The 19,458-nt window shown below is 48.6% G+C and overlaps 1 protein-coding gene and 1 pseudogene across 2 annotated transcripts; one reads left to right on the top strand and one right to left on the bottom strand.

The window, feature by feature from the left end:
- Nucleotides 1-3,976: 3,976 nt before the first annotated feature.
- On the bottom strand, nt 3,977-9,711 carry LOC310784418 (uncharacterized protein; the record flags this gene model as incomplete). Its single annotated transcript, XM_083645421.1, has 5 exons — nt 3,977-4,033; nt 5,474-5,886; nt 6,093-6,381; nt 6,485-8,926; nt 9,703-9,711. 5 exons carry the CDS (start codon nt 9,709-9,711, stop codon nt 3,977-3,979), a joined length of 3,210 nt encoding a protein of 1,069 aa, XP_083501547.1.
- Nucleotides 9,712-9,773: 62 nt separating this feature from the next.
- Nucleotides 9,774-10,979, top strand: LOC310783124 (cysteine protease ATG4B pseudogene; annotated as a pseudogene). The gene has a single exon. The product of its transcript is annotated as a cysteine protease ATG4B pseudogene (transcript).
- The last annotated feature ends 8,479 nt before the right edge of the window (nt 10,980-19,458 follow it).

The raw sequence follows: 19,458 nt of genomic DNA, 5'->3' as shown, positions 1-19,458 counted from the left end.
CCTACAACATGACGGGGAATCACCGCATCATAGGACGGAGCAGGCATTTGGTAGCTATAGCGCCGTTGAAGTCGAGCCTCCCTTTAATCAGATAACAAAGTAAAACAGCTCCACCGCGCATCGGGCAACTTCAACAGGTGACCGCTGATCTGGTCTACGCGCGTAACGGCGCTGATGTGCAGCGCACCCGATGCATCAGCCAGAAAGAAAGCACTTCTCCAGGTCGGTGCTTGCTTTCTCCTTCCACAGAATCAGTAGAGATGTTCTTTCTTCACTGTTTTTAATAAGTCCAAGTCCTGCTCCAGTACCGGACAACATTCAAATAGTGTCCAATCTGGTGTCCGCGTGATGAAGATCCGTGTGGGGGCTGTCTTTTTTGTCTCTAAATAATAAAGCAGGTAGGCTATTTCATGAACCTCTCTCTCTGTCCTTCTCCAGCTAGCCACATGGACCTGACAAACTCCAGTCAGAGTCTGCTGGGCTCGCTAAATGCGACGAGGGAGCTTCCACACAGTGCGCAACTCAGTGTGCGCTCAACTGTTCGCCCTCAGAGCCTCTCTGTGTAGGAAATGACGCAGAGGTGTGTGTGTGGTGTGTGTGTGTGTGTGTGTGTGTGTGTGCGTGCGTGCGTGCGTGCGTGTGTGTGTGTGTGTGTGTATGTGTGTGTTGCTTAGGAACTGCCAACACCAGGCTACTCTTTACACTATTTCTATGCTTATTTTTGGCAAGCCATTAACTGATGTCATAACACAGTTGAGTGAAAGCAGAAATAGCATTATCAAAATGTAAAATATGGAGCAATATCTACAGTAGAGCTAAGAGCACACATCAGGCTTTGTTCCACACACTTTCCTGTGACACTTTCTTGGCTCCAGATAACAGTTAGGTGTCTGCCTCCCTCAGCCGATAAGCTGATCAAGCTGCATTAGCAAACGCCTTCCTGAGACTTCTTGTCATATCCAGGGCCTATAGGGCTATTTATAAACAGCTATTTATAGGCTATTCCAGTCATCTTCCTTATGACAGTAACAAAGCTCCCCCTGTCTCCCATGTGTACGAGCGTCCCAGCATCCGCTCCTGCCTCAAAGGGTGCCTGCCGCACGCCTCCTCCCTGACAAGATGGAACACTGCTGGGCCCCTCCCTCCCTCCATGCATTTCTCACAATACACCAAGTTTCTTTGGACGATGGTCTTCGCTATTAGTAAAAGTGATGAGAAGAAGCATTCATGTGTCCTCCGTGCTCCACGCTATTAGCACTTTAGCATACACTGCATTGAGTGATACCCTAGGCCCTATAAGCTCCCATTACTATCCTAAGTCTAGCCTTTTAGTAGGCCTTATAAAACAAATTGTTAGTGGTTTTCGTAAATTCATCAATAAAAAATAATTAATATCATTAACGCAATATAGCTGATGTAGCCAGGTTTATTTTTTGAACTATTTGGGGTGAGCAATCACATATCCGCTGTGCAGTGGTTTTTAACTGCAGCCATACACTATTGCCCACCAGCTTCAGTTTATATTGTAATAGGGACATTAGTCCCTGCTAGTTCAAACATTAGTTAGCCTATTTTCATAGCATAGCTGATGACAAAAATTAACCAATCTGAAAACGGACAGACTTTGCAAATTAGCAATGTCATTATAGCCTAGAGCTACTTCAAGTTCTTACATTCTCACTTTTGAGCTGTACCTACGCTGTACCCCACAAGTTTCATTTCGGTGTCCTTGTTAACAGGCGAAGCCGTTCACACCACCCGCGCGCGCGCCACGCTGACGCCGTGCCGACGCCACGCTCACGCCACGCCGAAGCGATCACTTGACGCTGAAGCCGTGAAGCCTTATGTACCTTATATGACCTTCGAAGACCCCCGGCTACTGCACCTCCCCAAGCCACATTTATTTACATACAACTGACATATATTCACCTGACCTATAGTGACCTGACCTATGACCTATATTCACCTGACCTATAGTGACCTGACCTATGACCTACATTCACCTGACCTATAGTGACCTGACCTATGACCTACATTCACCTGACCTATGACCTATATTCACTCCAACTAGTTTTAGTCTTTTCTGATGAAGGATGGATTTTCCCACAACAGTCCCCCACACTGCAGCCCTCCACGTCCTGCACTGCCCGCACGCTCTCTGACGAGAGGGGGGCACCTTTCTCTGACCAGGGCGTTTGACCTAACAAGCGGAAATTGATGATTTGGGAGTGGGTTGAGTGCGATGCTAACTTCTGGGTTCACCTAAAAAAAAAAGGAGAATGGGACAATGTAAGCTTTCTGGTGATATCAAAATTATTTTTTTACTCCAAAGATTGAGATGCACTCCTTTATGTCTTGACTGTTTCCAAACTATATTTTTGAGAAAAATGCCCTCAAAGTTTGACAAAGCAAGCTAGTTCTGCTTGAATGAAATGCCAAGGCTTTATCTTACTAAAATCAGGTGAAACCCCAAAACAGCCAAAAGCAATATTTTCTCATAAAACCATGTTTCTACACAAACAGGCCAGTGCGAAATGTGATGGATTTTGTCAGAGCAGGTCACATATAGTTTTGATTTGGGACAGAACTTTCACTTCAGTGATTTTGTTTTGCAAATATGGGGTAGATAACTGCGGGGAAGGCATCTCCTCCATTCACACTTCACCCTGAGTGCTGCTGTGCACCCTGTCCATTAACACTTCACTCTGAGTGCTGCTGTGCACCCTGTCCATTCACACTTCACCCTGCGTGCTGCTGTGCACCCTGTCCATTCACACTTCACCCTGAGTGCTGCTGTGCACCCTGTCCATTCACACTTCACCCTGAGTGCTGCTGTGCACCCTGTCCATTCACACTTCACTCTGAGTGCTGCTGTGCACCCTGTCCATTCACACGTCACCCTGAGTGCTGCTGTGCACCCTGTCCATTCACACTTCACCCTGAGTGCTGCTGTGCACCCTGTCCATTCACACTTCACCCTGAGTGCTGCTGTGCACCCTGTCCATTCACACTTCACCCTGAGTGCTGCTGTGCACCCTGTCCATTCACACTTCACTCTGAGTGCTGCTGTGCACCCTGTCCATTCACACGTCACCCTGAGTGCTGCTGTGCACCCTGTCCATTCACACTTCACCCTGAGTGCTGCTGTGCACCCTGTCCATTCACACTTCACCCTGAGTGCTGCTGTGCACCCTGTCCATTCACACTTCACTCTGAGTGCTGCTGTGCACCCTGTCCATTCACACTTCACCCTGAGTGCTGCTGTGCACCCTGTCCATTCACACTTCACCCTGAGTGCTGCTGTGCACCCTGTCCATTCACACTTCACCCTGAGTGCTGCTGTGCATGCACCCTGTCCATTCACATGTCACCCTGAGTGCTGCTGGCACCCTGTCCATTCACACTACACCCTGAGTGCTGCTGTGCACCCTGTCCATTCACACGTCACCCTGCATGGTGCTGTGCCCCCTGTCCATTCACACTTCACCCTGAGTGCTGCTGTGCACCCTGTCCATTCACACTTCACCCTGCATGCTGCTGTGCACCCTGTCCATTCACACTTCACCCTGCGTGCTGCTGTGCACCCTGTCCATTCACACTTCACCCTGAGTGCTGCTGTGCACCCTGTCCATTCACACTTCACTCTGAGTGCTGCTGTGCACCCTGTCCATTCACACTTCACCCTGAGTGCTGCTGTACACCCTCTCCATTCACACTTCACCCTGAGTGCTGCTGTGCACCCTGTCCATTCGCACTTCACCCTGAGTGCTGCTGTGCACCCTGTCCATTCGCACTTCACCCTGAGTGCTGCTGTGCACCCTGTCCATTCACACTTCACCCTGAGTGCTGCTGTGCACCCTGTCCATTCACACTTCACCCTGAGTGCTGCTGTGCACCCTGTCCATTCACACTTCACCCTGAGTGCTGCTGTGCACCCTGTCCATTGACATACATTAACATGGGTGCCGGGCCCATGTTAATGAGTCAGGTCGTTCACACTGGGCAGGGCATATTTCACACCTCCACAGAAACACTATAGACGGTCATATCGCCATTATATCACCACAGAGGAACACGGGGATCGAATGGGAGAGCGAGTCAGTCGGAGAGAGGAACTTTGAGGAGGGGGCGGACCCCCGAAACTGAAATTTGTGTAATTTTCTGAGAGGCAGCAATGTGCCGCAAGGCATCCAGTCTGCCGGGAGGCCATTAGAAGAAGGATTACATCACAATTGCTCGAGTGACATCACTGATGACATAATTACTGATGACATGACTGATGACATCATCACTGACATAATGAAACCTGTTAATAAAACAAGCAGCAATGTTGTCCATGCTTGTAATGTTAGAGAAAGAGAGAGAAAAACACCTCAGTTGAAGCTCCCAACATGCATGTGTAACGGCGTTGTGTGGGTGGTACTTGCAGCAACACATGTTAGGGGCTTGCCCAGGGGTGGTTACGAACCACCGACCATCGGCTTGGGAGTCAAAGACACTAACCACTCCACCAAGAGAGCTAGTGCCCTTGGCGGAGCTGATTAACATGCCTTTATACTGGGGAGTGAGTTTAACCAATCCACTCGCTACCACACTGGACTCACGAGGAATCAACGCTGATTTACCTCGGTTACACATGCATGCATGCCCACATTATTATTACCTTACATTACATTATTAAACAAGGGCAACTTCGGCGCAGATTGCAGCAGGGAATAGCACGCACAAGCTTAATTGGTGCAGGTTGCAGGGAGATCACAGGAACACGTAGGCAACAGCACTCACATTAGAAGTAGTTCTTGAAGATTTAATAGGGGCAAAAACAGACGCGTTTCAATCTAACTACATCTGTTTTCGATATCTTCAATCTCTGGCAGATGTTCAGCTGTGTAACACTGCGGATTACATCATCACTTAACTCTAGCCTTAACCAGAAAGCATGACATCACTGATGACATTATCACTGATGACATCATATCCGTTATCGACCATTCCTGACTGAATTAATGCATGAATCACCCCAAAAAGCCTTCTCTTTACCATGCATGTGGTAAAAATAATACAGTATGTCATAAGATAATGCTGGCTAATGTCTCATAGCAAACATTCAGTATACAGTATGCTTGTTATTCAGTATTTTCAGCCTAGAATGGCACACAGGGATGTACATGATCAAGTCAAATTGGAAAAGACCAAAACAAAACAGAAAAAACATGGAGAGTTCATTTATTTATTTATTTGTTTTTGTAAGGGACACAGCGAAACATTGACAATTGCAGAAGCAATGTCCGATGTACGTGTATAGCCTAGTCAGCCGAAGCTCATTTCCAACACCAGTCACTTATTGATGGGCAATCCATGACAGCACACAAACAAACATGCAAACAGATAAATATAACAAGGCAACAAATGCAAGAAAACAGAACAAATCACAAAACATCTCTATTTATAAATTAATCACTGCAGTGTGCACTGTGGGTGCTGTGTCCGAGGGTGGCGTCTCCACGCGGCCCCTCCTCCACAGCTCTCGGTTCAGCTTGATCCTCTTCCGGGCCAGAGGCTTCACCCCTGACTGATGGACGTGAATTATTTTCCTCTTGATCTGAAAGTCCACGAGAGCTCTGACGGACTCTCGCTCTGCCTCTCCTCGGCCCACCTCACGGCTCTCTGGAATGAGAGCTCTGACGGACCCTCGCTCTGCCTCTCCTCGGCCCACCTCACGGCTCTCTGGAATGGGAACCAGGCCTGACGTCTCTGAGGGAGGTGGGGTTCTCTGGAGCTGGGGCAGAAGAGGCATATGCGGGTGCGAGAAGACAACACTCCTCAGCCTGCCAGGTGGACGCTCCCGTATGGATCCCTGGTCCTCTCCTATCCTCTTGTGATTCCCTGAAGAGGAAGAGGGTGGAGGGTGGCGGTGAGGTGGGTCTCCTCTTTCTTCTCTGCCTCTCTCTTGTGTGCTTCTCCTTCCCTTCCCCTGGGCGGAGTAATCTCTGGGCAATGGAGAGAGCCTGTCTCTCACCCATTCCCTGCTGCTGTGACCTCTGTGATGCAGTGATTCATGTTGGTTGTCATAGTTCTTGTAATACTTGTACTTCTCCCACTGTCGATAGCTGTCTCTTTCCCAGCGCTCATGGCCTCCAGGAGGAGATGGTTTTCTGCTATCAGGGCAAAGGCTCCGGTAGCCACCATGAGAGCGAGACCGTGACCTGGACCTGTAGGCTCCCTCAATTCCTCTTCCTTCCCCTCCCGCCCAGCCTCCTTCCCGATAGGCTCCTCCCTCCCAGGCTCCTCCTCGATAGGCTCCTCCCGCCCAGCCTCCTCCCCGATAGGCTCCTCCCACCCAGCCTCCTCCCCGATAGGGGCGAGGAGATCGTATTGAGCCTGAGCGCCCATAAGACCTTGAAGGAGAACGTGAGCATGTACGTGGGCATCCAGCGCTGCGGCCGTTGAGTTGAGAAAAAAGGGAGCGGGGGTAAGACCTGACACGGGAGTGTAAATGGGACGGACTGGATCTGGATCTAGAATTGGAGTAGGGAGAGCGGCTGAATGGAGAACGACTGGACGACCTGAACCTAGAATAGGACTGTCTGCGTCTCTTTGGTGCATTCCTGTACTGCAGAAGCTCTTTGGGGAAGTCTTTAGTGAACTCATCATCCAGTTTGGATGCGGCTTGGTGGTGCTGCTGCTGCTGCTGTCTGTAGAAATATTCCTTGGAGGGCTGGGGCTGGGAGAGACAGGAGGGCAGTGGGCCAAGAGGGGGTCCAGGGACAAAGACCGACTGGGGCTGGTAACTGACTGGAGGTGGAGGAAAATGGGCAGGGGAAGAGGAGTAGGGAGGTGCGTAGGACTGCAGGGGAGGGGCAGGACCAGGAGGTGGAGCTGTCTGGAGGAGAATGTGCTGCCCTTGAGGTCTGTAAGGTTGGTCCCAGTGTCTGCCTCCCCCTCTGTGAGTGCGGTGCAGCCTTGGCTGGTGACATGAAGGATGAGGGGCCCTTGAAGCTGGTGGGTGTCCAGTCACATGTACAGGTACATAGTAGCCCTGGTGGCTCACCTGGTGTCCACTTTCAGCAGTTCCAGAAGAGTCCGGTGTCATAGTATGCCCCGGCTCATTCACACCTGGTGGAGGTGGTTCACTCTGACTGGCTGATTGCATAGGAGAGTGGTGATGCCGCTGCCTGTAGAAATCTTCCTTGGAGAGGCGGGGTTGGGAGAGAGGGGGGGTCAGCAGGCCAAGAGGGGCCTGGGCACCAGGGGAAACCCAGTGAGGGTTGACCCCTGGTGGTCCAGGGACAAAGACAGGCTGGGGCTGGTAACTGACTTGAGGTGGAGGGACATGGCCAGGGGCAGAGGAGTAGGACGGTGCGTAGGACCGCGGGGGTAGTGGGTACAAGGAAGGGTAGACTGCAGGGGCAGGACCAGGAGGTGGAGCTGTGTGGAGGAGAGGGTGACTGTGCTCCCCTTCAGGTCTGTAAGGCTTGTCCAGGTGTCTGCCTCGCCCTCTGCGAGTGCGGTGCAGCCTTGGCTGGTGACCGGAAGGATAAGGGGGCCTTGAAGGTGCTGGATGTCCAATCACCACAGATACAGGCACATGGTAGCCCTGGTGGCTCACCTGGTGTCCACTGTCAGAAGTGACAGAAGAGTCTGGTGTCACGTTAGGCTCAGTCTCACTTGGTGGTGGCTCACTCTGGCTGGCTGAGTGCATAGGAGAATGATGGTCAGGGGCAGGTGCAGGCGCCAGCAAAACCTCTCGTCTCTCAACAGGGGGAGGAGCCGCAGGATGAGGAGGCGGGACCTGTGCTGGAGGGGCAGTGGTGGCGGGTACGATGGGAGCACGAGGTTGCGAGATGTTGGCCATTAGCGGGTCCTGCTGTCTGGAGGGCGGAGTCCTCTTCAGTAACTGGGGGTGGGGTGAGTGCGGGGCTGCTTGGTGCAGCTGCTGGCACCCGTGTTTGGTGTAACCCGTGTCATTCTTAAAGTTGTTGACTGCCTGACGAAGAAACTTGTTGGCGATGAGGTTATCGGGTGAAACATCCGATTGTTTGCAGGCGAAGCAGGTGTGCTCCTCTGAGTCCAGCAAGGTGGTCCTGATACACTCATCGCAGTAAGTGCTCCCACAGCAGGGAATGATCACAGCATCAGTCATCAGGTCATTGCAGATTGGACAGAGTAGTTCGTCTGGGATTGGTTCAGACTCATCCTCAGAGGAGGACTGGTCGTGAAGAACGAACGGAGGATGCTCCTTCTTTCCTAGCGCATACGCCTCCGCATCAATAGCGGGAATAGCGTATTCTCCAGCGCCAGTTAACATGGCTCCCTTGGCGCCCGGGTCTGCTTTCACCATGAAGCTCCGAGGAATGCCCTTGCTAACCTTCACAGGTTTAGGACACTCCACACTTTTATCCATTAGCATGGGACATTGCCATATGAAGTGGCCAGCCTTTCCACAGCGGAAGCACATATAGTTTGCAGGAGGAGGTCCAAGTGACTTTTTGGAGTAATATATTGGATCATAGTAATGGTTGGACTGAGAGATCATCGCTCTAATCTTGTCCTCCTCTGATGCATTTGCTTCAGCCAGGTTAGCAGTCTTGCAGAGTTGGTCCAGTGACAAAGGGGATGAATCAGTGGGTCCCAAAGATCTCACCACAGCTGTCTCAAAATGATCGACAACGAACGTCCTCCCTGCAGGTTCCACTCCACCAATCGGAGTGTGCCGGACGATCACAGAAGAGTGTTTAGGGATGTGGGCTTCATCATGAGTGTAATCTTCCAGAGTCTGCGCATTGGTGATCTGCAGGTCACAGTGTGTGGCCTTGAGAAGCTCCCGAGCCATAATCGGTTGTTTAAATTTGCTGAGTGGGATATGGATCCCATCAAATGTAACTGTGTTGTGGTCCCGTTTGGAAGAGAACGTATGGTTACAAGACTAAGCACTTAGTCAATACAGCACATGAAAAAACAAAACTAATAAGGGGATTATTGTTGCCACAGGTTTAGGCTTTATTGAGTGAGTTATGATCAAGCATCATCCAATTTATACCCTCAGCAGGGAAGGATTTATGACATCACTGATGATGTCTGACATTGTGACATCATCAGAGATGTCATAAATCCTTCCCTGCTGAGGCATCCTACGTAAAGCCTCTGCAGGGAACGATTTACAGTATGACATCACTGATGATGTCACAATGTGTAGGGAAACTGGATGGATAAATCCAGAAGGAGGTGGTAATGCAACATAAAGGATGCCAACTGCCATAAAACACCACAGAAGAAGAAGAATTGTGTGCAATTTGGCATAGCGCCACCTACTGGCAACACAAAAAGCAGTTTATCTCGAGAACAATTGATAGGATCAACTTCAAACTTGGGGAGTGCGATGCTAGGAAACCAACAGATTGCAGTGCAGAATTTCATGCAAATCCTTCTGGATTTACCCATCCAGTTTCCATACATTCTGTCCATCTTCCTTCCTCCCCCTCAAACGATGTCAAGTGATGATGGCATATGGACATTGTGACATCATCATTGATGCCATAAATCACTGTAGATGTCAGAATGACAATGTCCAGTGAACTGATGTGAACTGATGATGCCACATAGTGATTATCATCAGTGACATCAGTGATCATACCCATTGATAAAGTGTGACATCATCACTGATGTCAGAAATCCTTCGCTGCTGAGGTTACACACGCACACGTCCACCATGGATGTATTAAAGAGCTGCATAAGAGATTCAAAATGGCGGCCCATAGCAAAGATAGGTGAAGACTGTCGGGATGGATGCAGCTACATCGTACGACAATGTGACACTTTGTTTTGGAGAGTTTGAAGATTTTCCTGATACTTCAGACCCTGTGTGGATCTTGGGGAAAGAATTCAATGCCCTCACAGAGAAAGACACGATTTTATCGGATGTTACTTCACGACTGTGGTTCACGTACAGAAAAAACTTCCATCCAATTGGGGGGAAAGGAGGACCAACGTCGGATACAGGTTGGGGATGTATGTTACGGTGTGGCCAGATGATCCTCGGTGAGGCCTTGGTCTGTAGACATTTAGGCAGAGATTGGAGATGGGTAAAAGGCCAGAAGCAAAGAGACGAATACATCAGTATTCTCAATGCCTTCATTGACAAGACAGACAGCTACTATTCCATTCATCAGATCGCCCAGATGGGAGTTAGAGAGGGAAAGTCCATAGGCCAGTGGTATGGACCAAACACAGTGGCCCAGGTTTTAAAGAAACTGGCAACGTCCGACTCGGAGAGCCGATTAGTTGTACACGTGGCAATGGACAACACTGTGGTCATCGAGGAGATCAAACGTCTTTGTATGCCTTGGCTGGACTTTGGAGGAGCTCGCGCTGCGCCCGAGGGAGCGGGGGAGCTGACCGGCTGCCCGGAGGGAGGAACCTGCACCGTGGCGGAGGAGGAGGAGACGGCCCTCTGGAAACCTCTGGTTCTCCTCATCCCGCTCAGGCTGGGCCTGAGTGGTATAAACAAGGCCTATATCGAAACCCTGAAGCAATGCTTCACGCTGCCTCAGTCCCTGGGCGTTATTGGGGGAAAGCCCAACAGTGCCCATTACTTCATCGGTTACGTCGGGGAGGAACTCCTCTATTTAGACCCGCACACCACGCAGCCTGCAGTGAGGCCCCGTGCAGACGGCCAGGTCCCCGACGAGACGTACCATAGTCAGCGCCCACCCCGCCGCATGCACATCTGTGAACTGGACCCGTCCATCGCAGCGGGTTTCTTCTGCAAGACGGAGGATGAGTTTGATGACTGGTGCGTGTGCACTCGAAGGCTGTCCTGCAACAGACGGGGTTTGCCCATGTTTGAGTTACTGGACCGTCAGCCATGTCACATGGTCAGCGTGGACGTCCTTAACCTCACGCCGGATTTCTCACACTCCGACAGGTTGGATCGCTTCTTTGATTCGGACGATGAAGACTTTGAGATCCTGTCACTGTGAGGATGAAGACTTTGAGATCCTGTCCCTGTGAGGACTTGCTGTTCTCGACAGTATAGGCAAAAGATTCTCTCTCTTCTCTGCATCAGAAGGGAAGCCAAAGGGGATGAAGATGACTGATGACCTCTCCAGCCAGTCAAGCACCAATGGGGTAGTCATGTGTGTCACACAGCGTTCTTCTTAACAGCCTCTGAATGCTCTCTGTATCCAACATGGAAACTGCCTGCAGGGGGCAGTAGCAGGAGCTCAGGATAAATGATGTCCACACATCTTCACATAAATTGTCTTTTCATTTGAGTCTTAACACTTTAAATGTTTTATTTTGACGTGATACGGTGCCTTTCTCTGAATCCATAAGCAGAATTGTTTATGTTGTTTAGATACAATGGTCCATGACACCCTTGGCTTTGTTGTATTATTGTTCATGCAAAGTATCCCTGTCTAAAATCTGTACACTAGTTGATTTGAAGATTATTTAGATACTTTTTATCCCTGAAGGGAGGTTCTGTCATTACAGCAGCACTTTCAACACGTTCTCACTCCAAACATGTACCACCAGAGCCCCGCTTTGTCACACGCCTTGTGTGTTTGAGGTAACGCGGCCCGGTACCTTGTGCGTTGGAGGTAACGCGCTCCCGTACCTTGTGCGTTGGAGGTAACGCGCGCTGGTACCTTGTGCGTTGTGCGTTGGAGGTAACACGCCCCGGTACCTTGTGCGTTGTGCGTTGGAGGTAAAACGCCCCGGTACCTTGTGCGTTGGAGATCATGCGCTCCATGCCACCCAGTACCACTGTGCGTATTATGGAACGTGCCACAGGCACTAGCTGTGGGATCATGCAGTGCTCAGATTACACCCTGGGAGTTCACAGGTTGGGTTTAGCCACTGGGTGGTGGTCTTTAGGGTTAGGCATTGGGTAGGTGTTCAAGACCCGGGGACAGCCTTTTGAGACCCGGGTCCCCTGCGTCAAGTCCCAAGGCCAAGCCCCCAACCCAAAACCAGGTAGAGAGAGGGTCCCCTCTTCCCAAATCATTCTGGACGACGAGCCGGACGGTGGACTTGACCTTTGCCTGAACCCACAAGTGCAGAGTGCTTTTTAACGGTCCACCCATGAAGCATTCCATGAAACGCACAAGGTACCGGGGCGTGTTGTGAGAAGTTTCATTTACCCTTTGTTAGAGAATGGAATTTCCACTCTTCATCCGCTAATCATTAGCGGCTAATGTATATAAACCAAATGAATTGAAACCAGGAGCCAGAAAGATGTCTTATAGAAGTATATTTAATAACCCATACATTCTCTGTCAATATGTATTGTCAGAGGACTGAATCTCAATGTACACATTCTGATACGTTATACAGAGTCCAAATATTCAGTGGCTATTGACAGTTGACATTGATTACTTATACTCAGGGAGAGGAGGAAAGGGGGGAGAGGAATGGGATGATCTCTTGGAAATGTGTGTGCGTCTCAGTCTGACAGAGAGTTATCAGTTGTTATGGAACACGACGCACTGACCAAGCAGTGGCGTAGCCAGACTTGCCACATTGGGTGTGCCACAGAAAGAGAGGGTGTGCCAGGGGGCGGACCAAAATTTTTGGGGGGCTTTTCAAGCCAGATTTAGAGGGAAAATGGCGACATCTAGTGGACAAAAAAATCACTACATAGTGCCTTGAAGGACCATGACCATATCAATGTTTGCTCCTTTTCACACTCATTATTAGCAGATAGAAGCAGTCAATTAAATTGCATTTTTTGGCAACATGTAAAAATACTTGGTATCTCAAAAAAGTCTGCTGCTGCAGTGCAGGGAGGGTTTCATTTCTCTTCTACAAAAACAAACAGTGAGGATACAGTATATATCTTTGGAGGCTCTCTCTCTCAGAGAGATCTGTCGCGTCAGTGTCCTCTGGCTCTGCACAAACCTCCGGTGTGTTGTTCAGGCTGCGTTCCCCGCTGTTAACGTCATTGTTTCGGCTGCGTCATCTTCTTCATCATCGTCTGTCTCTTCTCCACTGTACACCACCAATACAGGTGCGGGAACGGGTGCACTACAATCCGCACTTGTTGAGGAGGGAGGGTGACAACGAGTCATCTTCTTCCTCGTCGTCAATGCGACGTTTCTTGCCTTTGCCGAAAAAGCTTAAAAGCGAGCTTTGTTTCATGTCTTCTTGATTTGGCGCAGCTGCTGCTGCTGCTGCTGTGCGTGCATTTGTTTACTTTACGTGGACGACAGCATGATGCTCCGGGGGACATAGGTCAGCGGAGCGTGATTTCTATTCGCACATAGGATAAGTTGGACACAGTGCATGACAGCGTTGACATGTGTTTTGCAGACAAACAAAAAACTTTTTTTACCCCATTTTTTTTGGGTGCGCCAGCGGCCTGTCTGGGTGGCATTTGCACACCCTAGCGCACCCGTGGCTACGTGCCTGTGACCAAGGTCTCAGCAAAAGGAGAAGTCCTCTGCCATGGGCGAATCCATATATGTGAGATGTCATGTCATGGTAACTCATAGCATAATTATGTGTATGCAATTATTAGGCAACTATTAGCTTATTGAATAGGAAATGGCATGGAACTTATATTTTCTCCCAACACCCTTAAAGCCCCAATCAGTAACTTTTTCACCTTAATATAACAGCGTTTTAGTCATTGAGGATGGTAGAGTGACTTGTAACAGGGAGAATGTCACCTCTATTGGTCACACACCGCCTCTCCTGGGACTAAGCAGTTGTGTGCCTGCGTCCCGGTGGCAAGATGCGCGCATGCGCTGTACAGCGGGAGCGTTGTGTTCATGAAAACAAGGAAGTAACTCGGTACAGATTTGCTACGAAAATGACGTTTCACGTAACTATGGATTATTATTTCATCACGTGGTGAATACCCGATGTCACAACATGTACATAGAGCTTTCTGGCACTGTGTTTTGTTTACTTTGAACGGCGATATCCATACTATTGCATCCAGAGTGCGCGTTTCTCCAATAGCAAAACTTGGAAAAGTTGCTGAATGGGGCTTTCAATAAGTCCAATATACTAGCGTTAAAGTTGTAAAGATGATTTACTTACAGAAAACAAAAGCTCACTTGGATCGGGATCAGTTTCCCCTTCCTATAAGTTAAGCAAACTGAGCCTGAGCTAAGACAGAGGAAAGCTTTCATAACCTCTGACCTACAGGTCATCCCAGGACACTGTGCCTGCAGTGCACAGCGCCCCCTAACTGTTGGAGGAGTAATAGCAGGCCATATCTAGTTTACTACAGGCCTCAAACGCACAAGGTGCGTCACAAAGTCGGGCATCAATCACAAAGAACACAACATAACATAAGAATGATTGATTGATTGATTTTATTTGACATAATACAATACACAGACGCATACAGTATTAAAATACATCAGGATAGCGCAAGAAACTCCTGAGACTTATTTCCATTGCGGTCCCATGATAAGGCAGGCAGAGCAAAGCAAAACACAGACAATAGAACATATAAAAAATACATAGGCTACATATTTACAAAACTACTACAGCGTTCTTACATTGCAATGTGCATTTACCATAACTGTCCACTGTAGAGCATATTTATTATATATTATTACTATGAATGTCCACTGTAGAGCATATTTATTATATATTATTACTATGAATGTCCACTGTAAGTACAAATGTGCAATGTGGACAAAAAGTGGACAAGTGTGCAATGTGAATTTGCAATGTGAATTTACTTGCATAGGAGGGGAGGGAGAGGTAGGGGGAGGAGTCTCCTCTCTGCATGTAGGGGAATCATTGTATATTGTTATGGTGGTGGGCAGGAAAGACCTCCTGTATCGCTCCTTACTGGAGCCTCTGAAGGAAAATACTGTTGTCCAGCCAGTAGGTTGTGTAGTGGTTGACGTGTTGTCCATTATTTTGAGCAGCTTGCAACATTGTTTTTTCCACAACCACCTCCATGGGCTCCAGAGTAGTCCCCAGCACAGAGCCAGCTCCAGGGGCTCCAGAGTAGCACAGAGCCACCTCCAGGGGCTCCAGAGTGTCCCCAGCACAGAGCCAGCTCCAGGGACTCCAAAGTGGTCCCAGCACAGAGCCAGCTCTCTTTATCAGGTTGTTCAGTTTCTTAGAGTCACCGTCTCTGATTATGCTGCCCCAACAGATGGCTGCAAAGAATTACACTTTCCACAACAGACTGCTACAAGATCTGCAACATTCCCTTCTTGTATACAGCCTCGGTGTTGCGTTTGCAGTCCAGTCTTTTGTGCAGGTGAACGCCCAGGTATTTGTAGCTCTCTCTATACCCTCTCCACCTCCTCTCCCCCGATGGAAATAGGGTTCGGCTCAGTCCTGGTCCTCCCAAAGTCCACAACCATCTCCCTATAGTTTTGGACACATTTAGGAGCAGGTGGTTGTTCACACACCATGCCACAAAGTGGTCCACCTGTTACTCCTCCTCCTCTCCACCACTGACACACCCCACAATTGTAGAGTCATCTGCAAAATGTCTGCAGATGACAGGATACTGAGTTGTACAGGGTGAAAAGGAAAGGTGAGAATATACATTCCCTGGCCTGCAGTGCTCCTATGCTATTCATAGCTTTCAAGGGGCGTTACGTGCTGCCGGGAACGCCCACCTGGCGGTCAAAAAACAAACTTGTTCATTCGCTGCCAGCCGCGTCGACTAGTTTCTCATGCTGTTTGTTCAGCCGTTTGTACACACGTCTTTGCAGCCAACATTTCATCAAAGGTAAGCTCAAGTAACGTTACAATAATGATTAAAATACCCCGTTAACGTTACTTGAGCTTACCTTTGATGAAATGTTGGCTGCAAAGACGTGTGTACTTTGATGGTAGCCATTTGCCCTCCCCAGCAACTGAACCACGTCTAATCGCACAAATCCACAACCTCCTCCTTTCTGAGTTTTCTTTCTCCGACGGCATTCTGTAAAAGCACAAGCCAGGCGTGTCTCCTCGTCGGTTAGTGCAACCGATAGCACAACAGGTATCCGGCATTTTGGCTGAACAAACAGCGTGAGAAACTAGTGACTCGGCGGCAGTGGAATGAACAAGTTTTTTGACCGCCAGGTGGGCGTTCCCGGCAGCACGTAACGCCCCTTGAAAGCTATGAATAGACTACCTGGTCGGACACACATCCCCTCAGTCAGGCGCGGACTGCATAATCAGGCACGTCGGGCAAATGCCCGGTGGCCTGGCCTGGCCTGGCCTGCATTTATTTTTATTTATTTTTGTGCCCGCAGTCAGGCCATTCACTGAACAGCAGGCCAGGCGCCGCCTACTGGTTTACTAGTGGTTTTATTACTTTATTAGTTAGTCTGAAGTAATAATTACACTTCTAACGGCCCAAATCTGGCTTCAAACAACCCAAATTGGGCTTCAAACGGCCCAAATCTGGCTTCAAACGACCCAAATTGGGCTTCAAACGGCCCAAATTGGGCTTCAAATGGCCCAAATCTGGCTTCAAACGACCCAAATTGGGCTTCAAATGACCCAAATTGGGCTTCAAACGGTCCAAATCTTTTGCCGTCGGCCCGTATCGCTCTGGCCTGCTTGGTATCTAATGCCCGGCCTGAATTATGATCCCAGTCCGCCCCTGCCCTCAGTCGCACAAACTGTGGCCTGTCCGTCAGGTAGTCAGTAATCCAGGAGGTTGTGGAGGTGTCTTACCTGGATCCTTGAGAGCTTCTCATGCAGCAGTGCAGGCTGAATGCTGTTAAAGGCACACTAGAGAAATCAAAGAACGTGATCCTCATTCCTCACAGTGCTGCCTGCTTTGTTCAGGTGAGAGTGGGCTCGCTGAAGCAGGTAGATGATGCCGTTGTCGAGCCCAACCTTGGGGCAGTAGGCAAACTGCAATGGGTCCAGAAAAGAGCTCACCTGAGGTCTGAGATCTGCCAACATCAGTCTCTCCACAACTTTGATGATGTGCGATATTAAGGCAACCGGCCTATAGTCATTGATGGGCAGATGTAGAATTAGGAATCGGAACAAGGCAAGATGTCTTCCACAGCATCAGAACGTTCTCCTGGCTCAGGCTAAGATCGAAGAGCGAGCCTGTGGTCTTGGTCACTGAGGAGGTGAGAGAGGGAAGCAGCTGCGGGGGTCTGTGTGGCTGGGGGCAAGGAGGGTGTGTGGCTGGGGGCAGGGGGAGACAATTATGTAGACTGGTGAAAAAACAATAATGAAAATGAGGATTAAAGGTTGAAATAAAATGGAGCTCTTTGGAAAAATATGGCCACCCATTCATTTGAACGTAAGCTGCTCACCAGCGCATGGAGCATTTTGAAAGGGTTTTTCTTCCTGGTTTTAATCTGTGATGTGCGGCCCGCAGTCATGTGAGCATGTCTCCCAGGATGTCTGCTCACGCATTCCCGCCCACATGAAATATATGAGTTATAGTGGGCAGAACCATAGAGAGAGAGAGGGAGCTCCAGAACCATAGAGAGAGAGAGAGGGAGCTCCACAAATGCACCCATAGTGGAAAGCTTAATTAAAAGAGTCGTAGTTGCCTTTGAGTGATACCCAGGAGTACAGCTGCTTCTTTCCCCATGGAAGTGGAAGGGAAAAACTCTTCTTGGGCCGCAGGGCCTCACGTGACTTGCAATACCGAGCTTGGCCACCAAGTTTAACTTGCTTCAGGTTGGCTGATGTCCACACACTTCACACAGCCCTTCACAATAAAAGTCCAACACACTTCAGACATAGCCAGCATAAAAGTCCAGCACACACGCACGCACACGCACACACGCACACACACACCTGTTTGCTGAGCATGCTCAGTTGACATTGTGGGTCGTCGTGCCATGGAACGCCGGCCTATTTACCTTTTTCACAGCAGCCATTTTGTGTCTAAAAGGCAGGGTAAACACAGGTGCAACCAAAACATTAATGAGGGTTTCCAACTTCCAATCCATTTTTTAGGTGTCTCAGTGCTGGGGCCCTCATTGATGTTTTGGTTGCACCTGTGTTTACCCTGCCTTTTAGACACAAAATGGCTGCTGTGAAAAAGGACCATTAATGGTTTCAAACCCGACACGTTGACAAGTCAGCACATCCGTCAGCTATTACACTATCAGTGTGAAAATACTCTCAATAATACACTGGAAGCATTTGTGTCTCGTATGGAAGTTCCACACAGACAAAAGATGAAACCCTCAGAGGTTTGTTTTCGGTCGAGACTCTTCTCTTACCTGGCCCCAAAATGGTGGAATGAACTTCCCCCTGACATCAGGACTGCCGCATCACTCCCCATTTTCCGCAGAAAACTTAAAACTTATCTCTTCAGGCTTTACATAGACCCTTCCTGAATTCCCTCCCTCCTCTCTGCCTGCTTTCCATGTGTTTTTAATTGAATTCTCTGTTTCTGAAATGTTTGTTCCTTTAATTGTTCACACCTTTAATCTCCCCTTTTATATTGGCTTCTCATATTTTTACTATTGTTTTTCTATTTTATCTATTCATGTTATTGTGTGCTGTATATGATCATGATGTAAGTCGCTTTGGATAAAGGCGTCTGCTAAATACCAATAAAGTAAAGTAAAGTAAAGTTTGAGAAGAGCTATTGTTGACTGCGTTCTCACTGTACAGCTAATATAGTGTAGCTTATAGCTCCTAATGTATTCACTCACAGGTGGGCGTCCATGCGGAGCATTGGGAGAGCAGTCTTGATCATCAGCGGCTCAGTGTTTCATAAGTCGTTTGAAACGAGTTAAAGCGACGACTAAAAGCACCTGACATTTCCCTTGGCAGCTATTAGTCCCCGGGTCAGTGCACTTCCTGCCACTCAGACGGTCAAGGTCCCCCCTTCATACACACACACTTTAGTCCACCACCCAGGTAAACAAACCTGTGTTAGGTGGGTCTACATTTGATCTTGCAGAACTCTAATGGACAGCAAAGGTCAAGTGAAAATTGGCAGACATCCATCAAAAAGCCATATTTAAAATAAACTATTCAGAAGGGCAAATTCCATTCCATTTGTATAGATGGAATTTACAGAAAGCAACAATGCACAACTTTTCTCCTTGAGGCAGGAAGTGTGTCGTTAGTCCCCCCCTCATTTGATCAAGTTCAGGTCAGTCGTCTTGATGAGCTGTCATCCAGGTTTGTGAGGGTTACTTTAAAAATGTAATCTGATACAATTACTAATTACCTGTTAAGAATTGTAATCAGTAACGCAATCCAAGTATCACAATATAAAAGTCATGTAACTAATTACTTTCCGTTACTTTTGGATTACTTTTGAACCAATTTCCTGGATTGACTATTGGAGTGTGGGGGCATGCTCCTGAGGACATTAAAAAAAACCTGTAATACTTCAGACCTTATGTGTTGTTACAGCAGGCATTCAGCCAATCTAGTGTCACCGGTTTCTCATTAATACAATAACAATAACAATATTTCCATCTTCGGATTACAGTGCACTGATCTTATCTGGTTTCTACTCATATATTCTTTTTGGGGTCCACTTTAAGA

Source organism: Poromitra crassiceps (genome assembly GCF_964638095.1).
Source record: "Poromitra crassiceps genome assembly, chromosome: 10".
Classification (NCBI taxonomy): domain Eukaryota; kingdom Metazoa; phylum Chordata; class Actinopteri; order Beryciformes; family Melamphaidae; genus Poromitra; species Poromitra crassiceps.
Note: the sequence above shows the minus strand (reverse complement) of the source record. Positions and strands in the feature narration are given on the sequence as shown.